This window comes from Miniopterus schreibersii (assembly GCF_964146895.1).
Source record: "Miniopterus schreibersii genome assembly, chromosome: 17".
Classification (NCBI taxonomy): Eukaryota; Metazoa; Chordata; class Mammalia; order Chiroptera; family Miniopteridae; genus Miniopterus; species Miniopterus schreibersii.
Window position 1 is genome coordinate 42,039,025 of NC_138117.1, and position 17,113 is coordinate 42,056,137.

The following is a 17,113-nucleotide window of genomic DNA, read 5'->3' on the forward strand; positions in this document are numbered from 1 at the left end:
AAGCCCTGAGCCCCACTGTTTTGTAGGCATCTAATGTTATACGGGACGGGACATCTGCTATGCCCAATACACACGGGCACTCAGAACTCATTGTGGCTTCGGCCCTCACACAGCCTTGCTGGGCACTGTCCCACAGCTCTGCAGAGCTTAGACCAGAGGTCACCTCACACTGCTTGTTTCCACACAGGATCCAGCTTCTGGAGATGATCAATAGTAATTGATCAAAGGAAATGAAGGGGCCCCTCCTCTGTGGCTGTTCACCTCTTCCTTGCCCTTCACCCTCCACGCAGCATTCCCGGAAGCTCTAGAATGCCTCCTTCACAAGTCTGCGGGGTCTGCTGTAACTGTACTCACAGCTCAAAAACCTACCTACTTTATGTGTAAGAACCAAAAATTGTAAAGGAATCGGCATGTCCCTTTCTTCTTCTCGTCACAGTACAGTCCACCCCGTTCAGAAAGCATCACATCAGATCAACGGTTTCCCAGCGGGGGCGGGGCGGGCGCAGGACGGCGTGGGAGGCACTCCTGTCCAGCGCACCTAAGCCTGTGCGTGTGGGCATGCCAGACAGAAAGCAGAACAAAACGTTGTCCCCGGTAGTAAAATAAGAGGTGAGATATCAAATAAGCTAGAGAGAGAAGCAAAAACCAAACAAACAGAAAAAGAGCAACAACAAAAGCACACTTTTCTCAGGGGGCACTGTCCTCCTGCTTCCTGAAAGCCGGCAGAGTCCGAGGCACAAGCTCAAGTCTTCCCCTCGTGTCCAGCAGGCCTGGCTGGAAGGACACGTCCCAGAGCCCCCTTCCCTGCGAAGCTATGAGTTGGTGCGCATGAGACCTGAAGACCCAGGACCAAGCAGCCTGGGCGCTCAGGCGCCGCGGGAGGGGGCAGCTCCTCGCCCAGCCTCTCTACGCCAGGGCCCGGGAGGGGCAGCAGCCGAGGGCGCCGCCTCCCCCGCAGGAACCCCACCGCCAAAGTTGGAGGCCGGGGGTGGCTGAGAAGCCAGCAGGGATCCACTCCAGCCCCATGCGGTCCAGCCCAGCCTGGTGGGCTCTAGCTTGTCCTTGCTGCCTTCACACCCACCACCCCTTCCCAACCACCTGCCCAACTGCCTGCCCACACGGCCAAGTCCCTATCACAGATCGTGTGTAGGAACATGTATAGGCACTCAGAGACCTCTCCTTGACCACACTGTAGACAGGTTCCTCTGAGCCCTCTGACTGGGTCCTGTCCTCTGGCCCTGTCCTCGACCTGCTTGGACCAGGTATAGCAAGAACCCTGCTAAATCAGTTTACCGAGAGCCCCCCCCACACCCTTGATTTCGAATCATCCGCAGTATCTGATCAAGTTCCTCATCCTACCCTTGAGGTCTAAGTCCTTGGCCACGTTCACAAGGACCCTGTTAGGACAGTTCAGCCAGAGGTCCATGGCCCTGATGTCTCTGCTCAGTAATTTTCTATCCGTGCCTCCCTCCCTCTGCTGTTGGAGCTAAGTCCCCACTTGTCCTTGTTGTATTCAAAGTTGAGCTCAATCTCTCTCCCCTACAGCAACTGTCTTGAATAAAGTCTTCCTCACCATGTAAACAAGCGTGAGCGGACCTTCTCTGTGAGTGTGTGTGGATCGTGTACGTGTGCATGTATGCATTTCTACCCGACTGATATAGCAGTTTGTACAGCTCTGTCATCATTTTCAAAGTGCCACTTCTTCCTTCGCCATAAACAAAGCCCTTCATGATGGAAGGCTGTTTGCAAACTGTTTCCAAGCTCAATAAGAGGTTTCTTTTCCTTCAGAGAAATGAAACATGTCATCACCCCACCACCGGGGCGGGGGGGGGGGCAGCACAGCGCTAACGAGAATGCCCCACCAGCAGCTCAAGGGCTCCAGGAAAAGCATTCGAGTATTACGGCAAGTGGTGCCCCTCCCCCCACGTGAGGAGCTGAGAGGCTGGGGTCCCAGCTTGTGCGGCCACTCACAGCTGTGAGACTGGGACAGGCCACGTTATAGGGCGGGGCCTCAGAGGTCACCTCTGCAATAGGCCTCATTCAGCTCCAACCCTCCAGGTGGCACAGGAGAGGGCCTAGGTCAGGGGAGGAAAGCTAGGACTCCCACTCTGGAGGGTCATCCTGTCTGAAAAGGGAGTTAATTCCCATTTCACAGGGGAGATAACAGACTCTGAGATAAGTTATCTGATAGCAGAAGGTCCAGATCTAGAACTGAGCACAATCCCCTTGCCCAACCTCAATGACACACTTTCACTTTTATACCCATGTGCCTTCTTCCTTAGGCTCATTCCCCTCACCTCTCCCTTCCGTGTTCTCGCTCACACCTGGCAAAACCTGTTGCCTCCTGGTGAGTCTTTTCTGTGTATCCTGAAAACTAAATCCATATAAATCATCTGGCCAGAGGCCACAATGTGGGTGGGGGCAAGAAAGATCAGTCGTGTTGTAATTTCTCTGTCAACTCATTTTTTAAACATGAGCAAATGACATGGTCATCGTAGGTAAAGTGTTACTTAAATGCACCTCCAAAACAAGTGTCTTATGTCCCATTCCAACCACAAGCCCTCCCCAAAGCCTCTCCTGATTGGTCACTGAGGGTCACCAGTCATTCAATCTTCTGTAATATCTACTATGTGCCCACTACTTCCTCAGGTGCTACCAATACGACAGTATTTGTATGAACAAAGCAGAGCCAATGCCCCTTAGGAAACACATTCTGGTTGGGGAGGTCCGAGGTATCTAGGAATTAAATCGAGGTCTGTTTCCTGGGATGGAGCAGACTACAGAGGAAGAGGGGGCTCCATTCTTAGACTCTTCTCCCGCAGGCGCCGGGACATCGCCAGCATCTCCTGGGGCTTCACACTCCTCCATTCAAATGCAGCAGAAAAGAGGGCCCCCTGACTTCCCAGGGAACTCAGCTCCTTGTCCCATAACTGAGCCCCGCAAGGGCCTGGTTTTCCCAGAGAATTCATCAGGAGAGGAGTTGTAGGATCAGACGTGAAGAATGGGTCAAGCACCCCAAAACTGCCCAGCTAGAAAAAGTCAGGACACTACCAGAAAGACAGCAGAGGGTGGCACTGGAGGCAACTGGCAGTTCCTACCGGGCGCGACGGCTGGAAGGCTGGTCACATAGAGGGGAGGTAAGGGCATCACCGACGCTCTGAGGCGGAGAGGAGGAAAGGAGAAACAAACACTCACGGTTCAAGAAGCAAAGGGCGGCCCGGGGCACATGTAGCAGCTTCACACTGACTGTTAAATTCACACATGCTGCTCTGAAGCTGATCCTCTGTAATGCTTAGAGTTACAGCAACAGTTTCAAATTTCAAGTCAAGCTACGGAGACCTATCATACAATGTTCAAAAGAGATTTTCCTGAAACCTTCAGCTTTATTCCAGAACCAAGTGAAGCACTTTTGGGAGGCATCTTCACTCTTTCCAACCTATGGTCCAGCCCTCAGGTACATTATGGCACAAAATGTAGTTTATATTTAGCAGTGTACATAGCCTTTGGGCTGGGGCTAAAAGCTGCATTCTAGACTTGGCTTTGCCCTGAATAACGAGGGAGATTTCAGGCAAACTACTGAATTAGCAGCTCAAAGCATCATAGACCTTGGCAGCACAGTGGCCAGGACACTATCTGCCTCCCTAACCCAGACAAATGAGGAAAGAGACAGGAAAGCACTCAGAAGACTGTAAAAGAGTTTCACATAAAAGAGATACAATTAGTAAGCAAAGAGGGGAAACAATATCCGGCCTTGCAAGTTACCCAGAAAATACAAATTAAAACAGTAAGGCAACATTCCATACACACTGGATTAGCAGCACTGCTGCCGGCAGTATAATTAGAACCATCCTTCCAGAAGGCAATTTGGCAATAGGTTTCAGCAGCAATAAAAATGTTCGCAGTGGCTGCCCCGTAAGCCTTCTCCTGATAAAATCTCTCTCCTGCTCAGAAAGCTGAAGACCTGAAAACGGTCACCATAGCATTACCAATAACAACAAAAACAGGCCAAAAAAAGAAAGCAAACCAAAAAAAATTATTTATTATTAATGCATTCAGTAAAATGTGAGTGCCAACACATGCTGCTAGGTAGCTCTAGGGGGCAGGGTTTCTTTCTGAGGTGATCAAAGGTTTTAAAATTGACTGTAGTAATAGGTGCACATATCTGTGAAGGTCCTATGAAACTGGTGTACATTTTAAATGGGTGAATTGTGTGGTATGTGAATTAAATCTCAATCAAGTTGTTTTTAAAAAGGAAAAACATTCATTATTAATGCACTTGACAATATGTGAAGGCCAAGCATGCCCCTGGGTGACAGGGATGGGAAACCAGCAAGTTAAACCCCTGCCTCCAGACAGCCTGAAGCCTCCATACAGAGTTTGTGGATTAAATAAGTGATCAAAATATAGCGGGTGACGAGTGTTCCAATAGGCAAGTTCCATACTCGAGGGGGAACATTTCAGAGGAACACAAGCTGGTCTGAAGGGACCAAGAAAAAAATAAATGTGGTGTAATGGATGACCAAATGTTGGCCAAAGGAAGGAAGGCAGAAATGAGGGAGGAAAGTGGAAAGGGGGGTTGGGGTCAGGAAGAGAAAACAGTCCAGGTGGGAGGCTGGATTTCTCTGTCCATTCATCAGTCATTGAGGTTTATGTTGTTTCCACTTTGGCGCCAGTATGCACAATGCTGCTATGAACATTCACAGGCAGGTTTTTGTGCGGACATGTTTTCAAACCTGTTGAGTACACACCTGAGAGTAGAACTGCTGGATCCTGTTGTACAACTGTTGATCATCCACTTTGCTTCCCCAAGTCCCAGACAGAATCACACCTCACTACTGCATCTAACATTCCCCAATTGAACCAAATGCTCTTAATTCCACCAGAATGAGATCAAGTCCTTCTACCTGAAACTACTCCTGCTCAGTGTGGTCGGCAAACACCCATCTGTCCTTCAAGGTAAAGATCATGCTCTCCGTGAAACGTTACCCAGGCCTCTTCCACCCCTGAACAGACCACCAATGCCCCCACAGTGCTCCCATGTCCATTACTCACACTGCCTCCTCTCTGCCTCAGCCTTCTCCCCACACCGGTGCTCCAGGGATAAGCACCTGAAACTGTCTCAACACTGGGTAACCACGAGGTGTCAGGCACTCTACGAGGCCATCTGCTCAATATGTAACTTAAGACAAGTGGCCCTGGAAGACAGCTTTGATCCTTAATGTGCAGACGAGAAAACTGGGACTGAAAGAGGTCCAATTATTTGTCCAAGGTCACAGAGATGGTGGTGTACAAACCCAGGACGGCAGCAACTCAGAATCTGATATACAAGACTGGCAAACGGCAGAGAGTGCTCAAGAATGGAGGGAAAACAGCAGAGAAAATGAAGGCGTGTTCCCATGGCAATGAGCAATTCCGCTTTGCCATGTACAGAAAGCCCCTCGCGTCTCCTGTCTCATCTCCTCTCACAACGACTAACAAGTAGGAGACGTATTTTTATTCCCACAAAATAAAACAGACAAGGAGACCAAGACTTCAGCAACCTGCTTAAAGGTCCCAGGTCGTTAGTGAAGAAGGATCTGAGCTGAGACTGAACCCAAGTCATCAGCCACATTTCCACCACCCACCACTCAGTACTTATGGGGCAGGTGATACCTAAGTTGGAAGCTCAGGGGAGGCCTCTCACCATTCGAGGTGACACCAAGAACTGCCCACGCGAGGTCCCTTAAGAGGAGCCCCTGGAGGAGCTTATGGGCGAGACAGGAGGGAAACACCACCGAGCACCGGGGCTCTGACAGCAGTGGGTACCCGGGATGGGCCCCAGAGGGCAGTGCTGCAGTCAGAGAGGGCACAGATTCCTGGACCAGTGAGAAGCAGGCGTGGCCAAGCGGGCAGGCAGCCCAGCACAAGCAAAGGCGGCAGAAGAGAAACACCGTCGTATGTGGAGCTGTCAGAACTTCGACGACCAGAGCCCAGGGTGAAAGCGAGAGTCAGGGCCAGTGAGAGCCTTACTACGTGCCACTCAGGAGCCTTCGACAGTCTGAGGGCCCTCCTTTCCCTGGGACTAATACGTGGTACCCAGTACCCTGGCCACCGGGTTTGCTTTCACATCCCATGAGCTCACAAATCCACTGCCCTAATGCCACTGTCCCCCACACCCAGCCACAAGCCCTAACAAAAATGACCCGCATCAAAGGCCGTTAAAAGTAAGAGTCATGCTGCCAAAGAAAAGCCCATCGATCCTCAAGTTAATGCTTCTATCTCGTAAAAATGACAAAATCTGGGGAATGGAAAGCCTTTTCCTGTGACAATTGTCCTTATAACCACCTGAGCTCACTCTATTCCCCATGTTAGAGGGGCTGGAGGAGGGGAAGGACGAGAAATCCCCAGATTGAATCACCTCCATCTGCACAACCAGGACAGGTTTACAGATGACAGGAAAGCAGGAAAGACCCCTCCTCAAGCCCACTATCATTCTTTTCTCTCTCGGCTGCTCTTCTAACCCAGTTAATTTCCCTGTAGCAATATTTAGAAATGTTAATTATCAATGCTATGTATAGCATGAGCTCTCCAGAAGAAAGGTCACCCGACAAATTAAAATATCTGTCATTAAAATAATAACAAACCACCATGATGCGTAACATCCCGGGTGTTCAAATGAGAAAGTGGAGGCCCAGGGAGAATTTAATTATCGATCTGAGGTTACAGTGATCAGAGGTCGAGGTTAATGGAAGAACCCTTTGGACCTCCTGACTTTTGTCCTTTCTCAGAAGATTCCAATTAATCACACACCAGCGCACTCAGGCCTTCAAGGAGACGGACGTTTGACCAGCAGAGTCAATGTCCCAAGTTCCTCTCCTCCTAAACACAGTGTCTCCAGATCACTAATAACCTGACCTCAGGGAACCGGCAGTTCCCTCTCATGCAGCTTGAAGGGAAGACAGGTACTGAGTGGCCGTGATTCTTCCAGGTGAGTGTGGGAGGCAGGAAGGATGAGCACTCACACAGGAGGCCATCTCCCTGGGGCTGAGTGCAGACCTAGGGGAGTCGCCAGGAAGTGGGAGCAGGGGATGGGGAAGGGGGGTAGTGTACTTAAGAAAAAGTCCAAGACGAGGCAGGTGGAGGTAAGCAGCTCAGGGAACAGATGTGGGCTGTGTCACCACAATTACACGTTTAGATGGGAGGTAAGTGGGGGAGCTGGCACCAAGAGAGAACTGACCCGTGACACAGGGGAAAGGGACAAGTGCCACAGATAGGGATGCCATCCAAAACTCTAAAGCCCAGTGAGGCATCCACTCGGATGGGAAGCTGTGTGGACACTGGGCCTTCATAGTCGCTAGGTCATGGGGAGCTAGTCACCACTCCACAGCCAGAATCCAATACAGTGACAAGTGAACCCAGGCGGTGTGTCACCAGGGGACACCAGCCTCCCCAACGCTAGACACTGGTTGCTCCGTGAGTCTGCCTCGTCTGTCCCTCTCTCCCTTCGAAGAAGCCCACATGCGTATCACGCGTCTCCCCAGCTTCCACACGGACCCTGCTGCTCCAGTGCTGAGCTCTGCGGGGGCCGTGAAGACAAGCGCAACTGCAACGCAACACCAAAGGCAGGGAGAGCAGGGCCGCACAGGAGCCGCGGAGCCGCCCCCGCTCGGGACCACAGCCTGGCAGCCATTCGCTCGATCACCTAAAGTCCTACTCAGTCAGCAGTGCTCCTCCACATCGACGAGCACACACACACCCACAGTAAGTGGCAAGTGCTGCAAGGACATTAGACCCCGAGTTCCCAGGAGGAGGGTTCATCACGACGCTCTCGGGAAAGAACGCTGGGGCCACGCCAGAGGCCACCAGGGCAAGAGGTGGATGGGCGGAGAGAGAGGCAGGTCAAGGGCATGCGTGACACCCGAGGAACAGAGCTCAAGGACACACAGCGACACAGGGGAGGAAGAGGCGGCGTGAGAAGGACGCAGCCACACGCTGTGGCCGCTCAGAACGCCACCCTGCGCCGGGATTCCCCGCTCTTCCTCTGCTGAAGAACCATGCTGCGCTTCTGACGCAGCCGGGAGGACTGACCACCTTTCTCCCGTCTGGGGAGAGCACACAGGGAAGCGGGAGTCAGACTCTGCCACGGCACGGCGCTTCTCCCCGTGTGGTAAAGACACTCAGACAACGTCGACACCTGTTTTTCAGCAGCAATGACTAGTTCTTGGCACCAGTTCCCTTATAAACGCTTTAGAGGCATCCATGCCGTGGAGCCCCACAGCCGCCCCAGGAGAGACAGGCCACTTCACTACCCTGGAGCCACACATCCGCCAGTCAGGAAGGAGAACAGTGGGGAAAGCAGGGGTAGGGGGAAAGAGAGAGAGGCGGAGGGAGGGAGGGAGGGAGGGAGGGAGGGAGGGAGGGAGGGAGGGAGGGAGGGAGGGAGGGAGGGAGGGAGGGGGGGAGGGAGGGAGGGGGGGAGGGAGGGAAATGCATTTTTATTTTAAAATGCACAGTCAGAAGAGCTCAGACTTGTGAGCCCCGGAATGTGGGGTAAGGAGGGCGGAGGGTGTGTCGAAGGTCACCGCCGGGACACCTGGAGTGGCAGGAGCACTGTAGTAGACCGGTTTCCCCAGGGCAGGAGTGCTGCCCTCTCCAACAACTGCTCTCAGCTGGGGGCACTGCACTGCGCCCGCCTCCCTTCTGCCCAGTGCTGCCCTGTGCCCTTCCGCAGGAGTCATTCCAGAAGCACTCATCTCCCTATCAGGAGAGTGTCCCACAGAACACAGCCCAGGGCACACACTGAAGGGGTGTGAGCACCAGCAGAGAGGGAGGGGCAGGGGGAGAGGAGCCCGTTTCCGATGTGCCAATTGATTCTCAACAGCCCATGGAACACGCAAGTGGGAGTGGGCATCCTGCCAGCATCAAAATAAAGAGATCTGGGTCCCGGGCTCACACTAGATTATGACTGAAACCCCAAAAGCAGGTAACACCCAGGAGCAGTGGGAAAAGAAAAGATGAGGAGGAACCTGGGAAAAAGTAGCCTTTACATGTGGACAAGATACCCATGATCCCTTTGAAAGTCGAGGCGGGCGCAGCCAGCGTGGCTCAGTGATTGAGCGTTGGACCTGGGATCCAGGAGACTGCAGTTCGATTCCCACTCAGGGCCCATGCCTGGGTTGCAGGCTCGATCCCCAGTAGGGGGCATGCAAGAGGCAGCCGATCAATGACTCTCTCATCATTGATGTTTCTCTCTCTTACTCTCTCTCCCTTCCTCTCTCTGAAATCAATCAAGACATTAAAAAAAAAATTTTTTTTTAATTTAAAAATATAAAAAGAAAGTTGAGGCAGAAGCTAGGGGTGCAGTGACTAAAGGGGGCACTGAGGGGGCTTTGGGGTTCTCGCATGTTTGCCATCTGGTGCAGACACAGGCAGGCAGGGGAGCCAGGCAGGAGGCTGCCGATGGAGAGACAAGCAGCACCATGGTAAGAGAGGGCCCAAGGCGAGAGGCCACAGTGGACACAGTGGACGCGGTGTCTTCCCAGTAGAGAACTGGGACATCAACCTCTGAACCCGAGCCCAGTATCCACATGGGCCAGCAGCAAGAGTGTTCTCGTTCATAGTCACCTGAAAAAAACTGAGTCTGAAGCCACTCACCTTGGTCTGACAAGAAGTCCAGCATGGTCTGCAGGAGGAAGGACAGGTGCCTGACGGACAGGGCAGGGTTCCCCATCCTCCGGGAGGCGTAGACCAACTCGTGAAGCAAGCGCATCTGCACTGCAGCCCAGCCTCGGTGCGTGCCTGCCACCAAAGTCACACAAGTCACAGAGGGTCAGAAAAGAGCTGCGGAATGGGCACTAGCCACAGGACAGACATGTTTATACAATGTGTGAAACTCAGGGATTCAAAGACAAATGCTCCCACTATCAAACTCACAGCAACAGAAAACATTTTGTTTACTTATCCTGAAAAAGAACTGTAAAGTGACATGTTTTTCATGCATTAAATGTTTTATGTTATACTTTCTTCTGCAAAGACACAATTTTTAAAATAATCCATTTTGAAAGAATCATAACAAGGTTGGAAAAAGATTATGTTTCCAGTAGCATGTATTAGAGTTTTAGACATACTTGTTTTTCAACAGAATACGGATATATTTGATGGGCTTTGTTACCAACAACCAAGGACATTACATTAAAAAGTATGCCCAGCCGGGCATGGCTCAGCAATTGAGCATCGACCTATGATCCAGGAGATCATGGTTCGATTCCCGGTCAGTGCACATGCCCAGGTTGTGGGCTAGATCCCCAGCAGGGGGCGTGCAGGAGGCAGCCAATCAATGACTCTCATCATTGATGTTTCTATTTCTCTCTCTTTCCCTCTCCCTTTCTCTCTCTGAAATACAAAAAGACATATTTAAAATAAAAAATTAAAAGCACAGTACTTCTCTAAAGTAGAAGAAAAGTACAGAAAAGCAGATAAATTAGAAACAAGGCTATCAGCAAACTTTTGTGGCCACCCATCCAAATGATTCAGCATATTTGAAATTAAAGGTGGGGAAATGGTTTACACAGCCATTGAAAAGTATCTCTTTAAAATCACAGAACTCTGGAGTTACTTATTCCACTCCCCTTTGGACAATTGCCAGTCTTAAATCTTTTCCACCTTTAAATTCCTTGTGAAGAAGATAGTGGGAATCCAAAGCCAACAGGTCACTACGCAGCGTGGTGTACCCAGGGCCCGAGGGGCTTGGTAGAAAAGTTGGGGGAAAGGGTTTAAGGCTCCATCAAAGGTTCCCCCCTCATCTCCCCTACTGACCTCCTCCCCCTCTGTCCTGCCCCACACAGCTGACCAGTCCTGTGTATTTCCTCTGCACCATGCACAATTTTCCACCCATAGGAGTTATCTGGCAAGTGCAATGAGGCACCTGTAGGCTCCTGTGTGTTTCAGTAGGTCCTTAGCTTCCTTGTGAACCAGGACTGTCTTCCCCACCCAGGTATCTGTGAAGCCTGGCAGGAAGCCTGACACACAGTGGGACTTGGCCTGCACATGGGTCAAGTGGAATGCCTATGAGAGACAATGCCCATTTTCCAGACACGCGTATTCACACATGCAGGGTAAAAGGACACCATTTCCAGGGCTGGCTGTAAAGCACTTCCACAAAAGACAAATAAAAGGGGAACGGCATAAACAAAGTAAATGTGGCCAAAGGAAAGACCAGCCCCTGTATTGTTTCTATATTGTCAAAAGAAGCTAAGACCAAAAGCCAGTGCAAAACAAGCCACTTTGAAAAGGAGTAGGATGCTGGAATCAGTGCCGTGACCAAGCTCGCCACGACCTCTAAATCGTCCACTTCAACTTACCGCAGCACCACTGCATCGGGAAGGCTTCCTCACTTTAGAACTGGGCAAATATCACTTTGCTGATTTTTCTTTTAAATAGATAATGATTTGCTTCTACCACAGACAGTTATGAGTAAGACTGAGTCTAAATTTTCTTAACACTAAATAGTGTATAAGTTGTCATTTCAATGTGACTCAAATTACTCCGCCTATAAAAATCTAAATCTTTTTCTTTTTAAGACAGATTTGCAGCAGAAGGCCCAGAGATAAAATTTTCAACACTCTTGTAGTTAAGAAGTTCACCAGTATGAATCTATTACATCAACTATTGCCTTCCAGCAAACCCCCCTGCCTTACCTGCTCCTTCATAAGAGTTCCTGGGGAAATTTAATCCATTACCTGGGAGGAGGCCGAGCAAAAGGAATGATCAAAAATCTTCACACACAGCAACACAAATAAGACTAAAATGATAATTAGCTGCCTGTAAGCAGGCAGATACATGCAATGCACATCTGTGTTGCTATGCCGGCTTTCTATAACCAGCAAGCGAAAACGTTCATTCCAAAAAATAGGTAGAAATACATTTCAGGTCCTGAGAATACAATTTACCTTCTAGTCACAGGTACATGGTTTTAGTAGATTTCTATTTCACTCTCAGAGACATGTCTAAAGTGGTCCAGGGCAACCACGAAAATGAGGTGGGAGCAAATGAGGTTTGCTCCCACATTACACATATGTGCTGGGCACCTGCCGCATTCCAGGGGACACTGTGAGAGCCGGGGTTCTCTGCTGACAGGGCTCACAGGCTGGGGGAGAAGCAGCCGAGAAATCACCCCCCAATTTATTTTTAACATACTTACAAATTATGGGAGGTGTATTGGGAAGAGCAGGAGCCAGTGGAGGAAAAATAAGAGGTTCCAGTGAGGCTGCGGTTCCCGAGGGCCCGCCCTGAACAAGCTGCCAATGAGGCTTAAGCGGTGAACAACAGGGAGGAGAGCTCCAGAAGACAGAGGGGCCATTAGGAGGCCCCCAACAAACGGGCTCTTAGACGTTTTAGGTAATTGGCCCCAGTATAGAGATAAAATATTACAGAGATAAAGAACTTCTGTGCAACTGTGGTCCAGCCCAGGTGGCTCACTTTGGACCTGGAGCCTGTCCTGAAGTTGCTGGGGAAAGGGGACTCTTTTTACAGAGCACACAAAAACTTTTAAATACCCTTCCTCATCTCTCTACAAAGCAACAAGTGATTGCTCTAAACACCTTCTTTTGTTTCCCAAACACCAACCTCTCCCCATAAAATTTCCCCAGGATGCTGCACTCTCATCCTCTCTTCACCCAGTAACTCCGTGTCTTTCAAATGTCAATCCACAGGCTTCTAGGGCTCTTCCAGTCATTTCTGCCCTCACCCTGACTCAGTCTGACCTGGGCTCCCAAATCCAGCCGCTCCTTAACCACGCATCACACCCACCTCACTCACCCTCTCCTTCCTAGCTGTCCTCTGCCTGTGGGTCAGCCCAGGCAGAGACCCAGCCAAGGGATGCCATCAGCAGTGATGGGTCCCACTGAAAGGTGTCCATATCAGGTTGTGAGTCTTTGTTGTCCTCTGGCTCCCAGATAACACTCAGCTAAACACCAGTGAACTCGGTGCTTTGGGAAACTAAGGTCATTCCTGTGACCACAGTTGGGACAGGGCTGTCCAGAGAATAAAAGCCTTGATTGAGATGCTGGTTAAAGACCCACAAGAGGTGCCGTGGGAAAGAGGACAGGCTGTGGAGAAGCACCGTTGCACTGCCCTGAGGCTCCTCGCCTACGAGAGGGGACACGGGTGCTGAACTCCCAGGTCGCCAGTACTAATGCATACAGCACTCACAGTCCATCTGCAGAGCCAGTCAGGAAGCAAGTGCTCAGCAGGCCTCTCTTGGGAGGCCACAGAGGAAAAGAGATTAGAGAACAGGAGAGCAGGTGACATGGCAGGTGGGAAACATCTGTCATAATTTCTTTTTGGATAAGAAAGAGGATCTGGGAGAGACCACCCCTGTTCACGTGGTCACAGTGTATCCTCAACACATGGCGTGATGTTCAGCACAAAGTGAGAACCCAGACATGCTTGCTGGGTAGCAAGGCCTTCCAGAGAGGGTCCTGATTCTGCCCTGGACCTCTTGTACTTAATACCCTCCCCAGGGGCTGAGAGAAAGCCAGGGATGGAATTCAGGGTCCAAATCACTCGCCCAACATTATGAGCAACAATCATAGACGATGTCCAGTCAAGACAAATGTCAAGTCTCACATTTAGTTTTTTAAAAATCAATGGCATGGGCACAGAATGGAGGAGACCAGCAAAGCCACATAAAGGTGTGCTCTTGTGTGAGCCCAATTTAGAAGGGAACTCACACAGGCTACATAAACAGGACAGTGTTATCCCGGTCGGGCGTGGCTCAGCGGTTGAGCGTCGACCTAGGATCTAGGCGATTGGGGTTCGATTCCCGGTCAGGGCACATGCCCGGGTTGCGGGCTCGATCAATGACTCTCTCATCATTGACGTTTCTGTCTCTCTCTCTCCTTCTCCTTTCCTCTCTCTGAAATCAATAAAGATATATTTAAAAACAAAAACAAAAACAGGACAGTGTTAGCCCTGGGCCTACCAATGGGACCTCAGGACTGAGGAGAGGCAGGATAACCTGGGCCCTGAACAAAGAAGTCAGGACAGCTTCATCACAGTGGGCCCTCCCAAGCACAGTGCTCACACAGTGAGCCACAGCTCTCCCTGTCCACAATGCCCTGGCCAGTCCCACGACCTGTGTCCTGTCCCTGCGTCCCCTCACCCCCTACAGGCCACCTGACTAGCCCCTCTGCCCGCAGTGCCACTCACTCGGTCTCCCTGTGCTCTTCTAAGCCCCAGGACCCTCCTTTTAAAGGATTTTAGAAAACATTTTGGAAAAATGTTTTTAAGTAATTTTGCCCACACCAAAAAAAATAAAGATTTTAGATATCACTGTGCTCTCAGCTAGGGATACGGAAAACTAGTGGCCGCACAGCAAATCTGGCCTGCCATCTATTTCTGTAAATAAAGTTCTGTTGGCTTACACACTGTCTGTGGCTGCATCCACACCCCTGCAGCAAAGCCGGGGAGCTGCCACAGAGACCAAAGACCACGTGGCCCACAAAGCCCAAAATAATGACCCTATGGCGCTTTGCCGCAAAGTCTGCCACTGGTGCGCTGAGCTCATCAGAATCCGCCCTGAGACTGTGATTTCACAGAGACGGATTCTATCAAACTAAAGCGCTGCTCTGGGAAGATGTTCAGGATGGTGGGAAGTCGGGAGAGAGTAACATATGAGGAACTGAAGCCAGACAAGAGGACGGCTCTGGAAGGATATGAGCGCTCTGCCAACATCCCAAGCCTCACAGGCGAGAAGCTGCCTGCTTATCTTTATTTAGAGGGCGGGAACTGTCCCTCCCATGGCTTCTCTTACTTAACATACTATGCGCATGGCACCAGGCAAGAGGAAAGCAAACTACTTTTTGAATAATGTAAAAAAAGTCCAGCAGATGTGCCGTGAGGCGTTCCAAAATGAGAGGAAGATGACTCAGTCAGTTTGGGGACAGCCCTAACATCAGAATCATGAAAAGGCAGAACTGGGCTTCTCATCAAGACCACATGCTCTTCAGGTTGGTGTAGGTCTTTCAGTGGACATATCTGACCATACTCTGCCCCGTGGGACAAGAATCTAGCTGTCACCTCAGTCCTTTCCTACCTAATGACTCTGGATACGAGCTGGAGAAAAGTGCTGGCATCTCCTCCCTAAAGCTGTGACCAAAAAGAAATTCTTCCTCCTGCTAATCACACTTTGCCCAACTCTGGGCACTGAACTTGTGTGCACCTGCTATTAGATTTATAGCTTTAGTCCCGATGTGTACAACCCTGTGTTAATATTGCAGAATAAGGGCTAACCCAGAACACACACCTGTATGCGCACACACTCACGTGCATTCACCCGGAGTGACTGATGTTTACTAATTTGGCTAAGTTTCATACAGTAAGTAAAATTCATTAGGTACCGAAGGTTTTGTGGGGGACACACCACATCAAGGGACACCCCTGACCCACATGGATAAAGGTGTCAAAGTACCAGCCCCAGGCAAAGCCCCACGGCTTTTTGTTACCATTTCAGTCTGTGCCACACCCAAGGGCAGGATAGGGCTCTGGCCAGCTGTGACCCCCAACAGCCACCGCAGGGTCTGACAGGTAGAGCAGGTGCTCGCACAGGCAAGGTTAAGTGAATCAGAACGACGCTCCAGTTCCAGGCCAGTACCTTTGTTGAAGTCCTGAGGGTCCAGCGACAGACTGTAGCCCGGCAGTGTCTCCAGGAGGAGCTTGTAGCAGGCCCTCCAGCCGGGCTCCGCAATGCTGGGCGCCACGCACTGCATGGCGGCCACGCGCTTGAAGAAGGCGGACTTGCGCCGGAAGCCGATGAGCTCGTAGAGCTCGGAGAGGACGCTGTAGCGCTGGATTTTCTCCTCCTCAGAGAGCTGGGGCATGGGGAGGACGTTAGAGCGTTTTCAAAGACACATAAAAATGATTTACAAAAACCAAAACTTTTTCATAAAACAACATGGTGAAACGTGAAGCCACAGGAAGCAGAGCCTGCAGGGCGACAGGGCAGCACCAGCAGGCAGCTTGGTGGGGAGGCCCCAACCTCTGTGAGGCACTGGACTCGGGTTCACCCTGTCCCTTTGCTAAGAAGGTCCATCCCCAGAACAAAGACGTCTGCCACCCGAACACAGGCTCTTCCCTAAGGGAAAGGAACCTGAGTCATCGAGACGCCAAGACTGGGGCAGCGACTCTCATCAGATACAGAACTTCTCAAAACAGCCTATAGAACCACGGGACTCGACAATGAACTGTCAGAAATAACAGCCTAACTTAGATGCAAGACTTCATGGCATATCAGAGGTTTCTAGCCCCCAGACCTAACCAAACTCTCCTAACGACCCTATGATGTAGCGACAACTTCTGTTCCTTAAGCACGTACTATATGCCAGCAAACCTAACAAACCTTATTTAATCATTGCAACAATCCCATGAGCTATTAGAGGAAATCTGAAGCTCAGAGAGAAATTAATCGCCTGTGCAAAATCACGGCCAGGAAGTGTCAGAAACACATTCTGAGTTGGGGTCACCCAACCACAGTTACCTTTAGAGAGAAAGGAAGCCAAAGCCCACGCACCCGCTCACTGCTCACTGCTCAGGGAAGCGTGTCTCCCCGTCGGCTGCCCTGACCACCAATCTGTTTTCCAGATAGTTTTGTGGGCACAGAGTCATAGTCTGGAAGCCCTGCCAGCTGCTGTTCTCCATCCCTCCAGTCTTCCGCCTCTCCATGCCCACGGCCAAGCCCTTGCTTGGGCCCTCTTTAGCTCTCACTGACCTAAGTGGTCTTCCTGCCAGCTTTCTCTACCTCCCTCCATCCAGACACGTGCAGCTGCCAGATAATATTCCTGAGTCACAGTTCAGAGCCCATCACCCATCCCAGAAACACTGAGAAACATGGAGCCCAAATGCCTTCCCTGGAGTGCCAGGTGCCCATGAATCCACCCCAGGCTGCCCTTGTAACTCCACTTACTGTGACTTGGCACAGAACTACCGGTGGGCAGACACATGTACAGCACACTTCCTACGTGCCCAGTAGTGTACTGAGCCCTTTATACACATTATTATGTTACTTAGAACTTATAACAACTCCAGTAAGAAGTGAATGTTGTCATTCCCAATTTACAACAAGCTAATGGAGGTTACG

At 50.7% G+C, this 17,113-nt stretch overlaps 1 protein-coding gene across 5 annotated transcripts in view; it reads right to left on the bottom strand.

Annotated features, from left to right (window-relative positions):
- The window catches only part of TRAPPC9 (trafficking protein particle complex subunit 9), a 300,485-nt gene that overhangs the window by 253,255 nt on the left and 30,117 nt on the right, over nt 1-17,113 (bottom strand). For all 5 annotated transcript variants that reach the window (XM_081117295.1, XM_081117296.1, XM_081117294.1 and 2 more), the window contains 2 exons: nt 15,632-15,848; nt 9,634-9,777 (listed from right to left, as the gene is read on the bottom strand). In XM_081117295.1, coding sequence (XP_080973421.1) covers nt 9,634-9,777; nt 15,632-15,848 — 361 coding nt within the window. The remainder of the gene's footprint in view (nt 1-9,633; nt 9,778-15,631; nt 15,849-17,113) is intronic.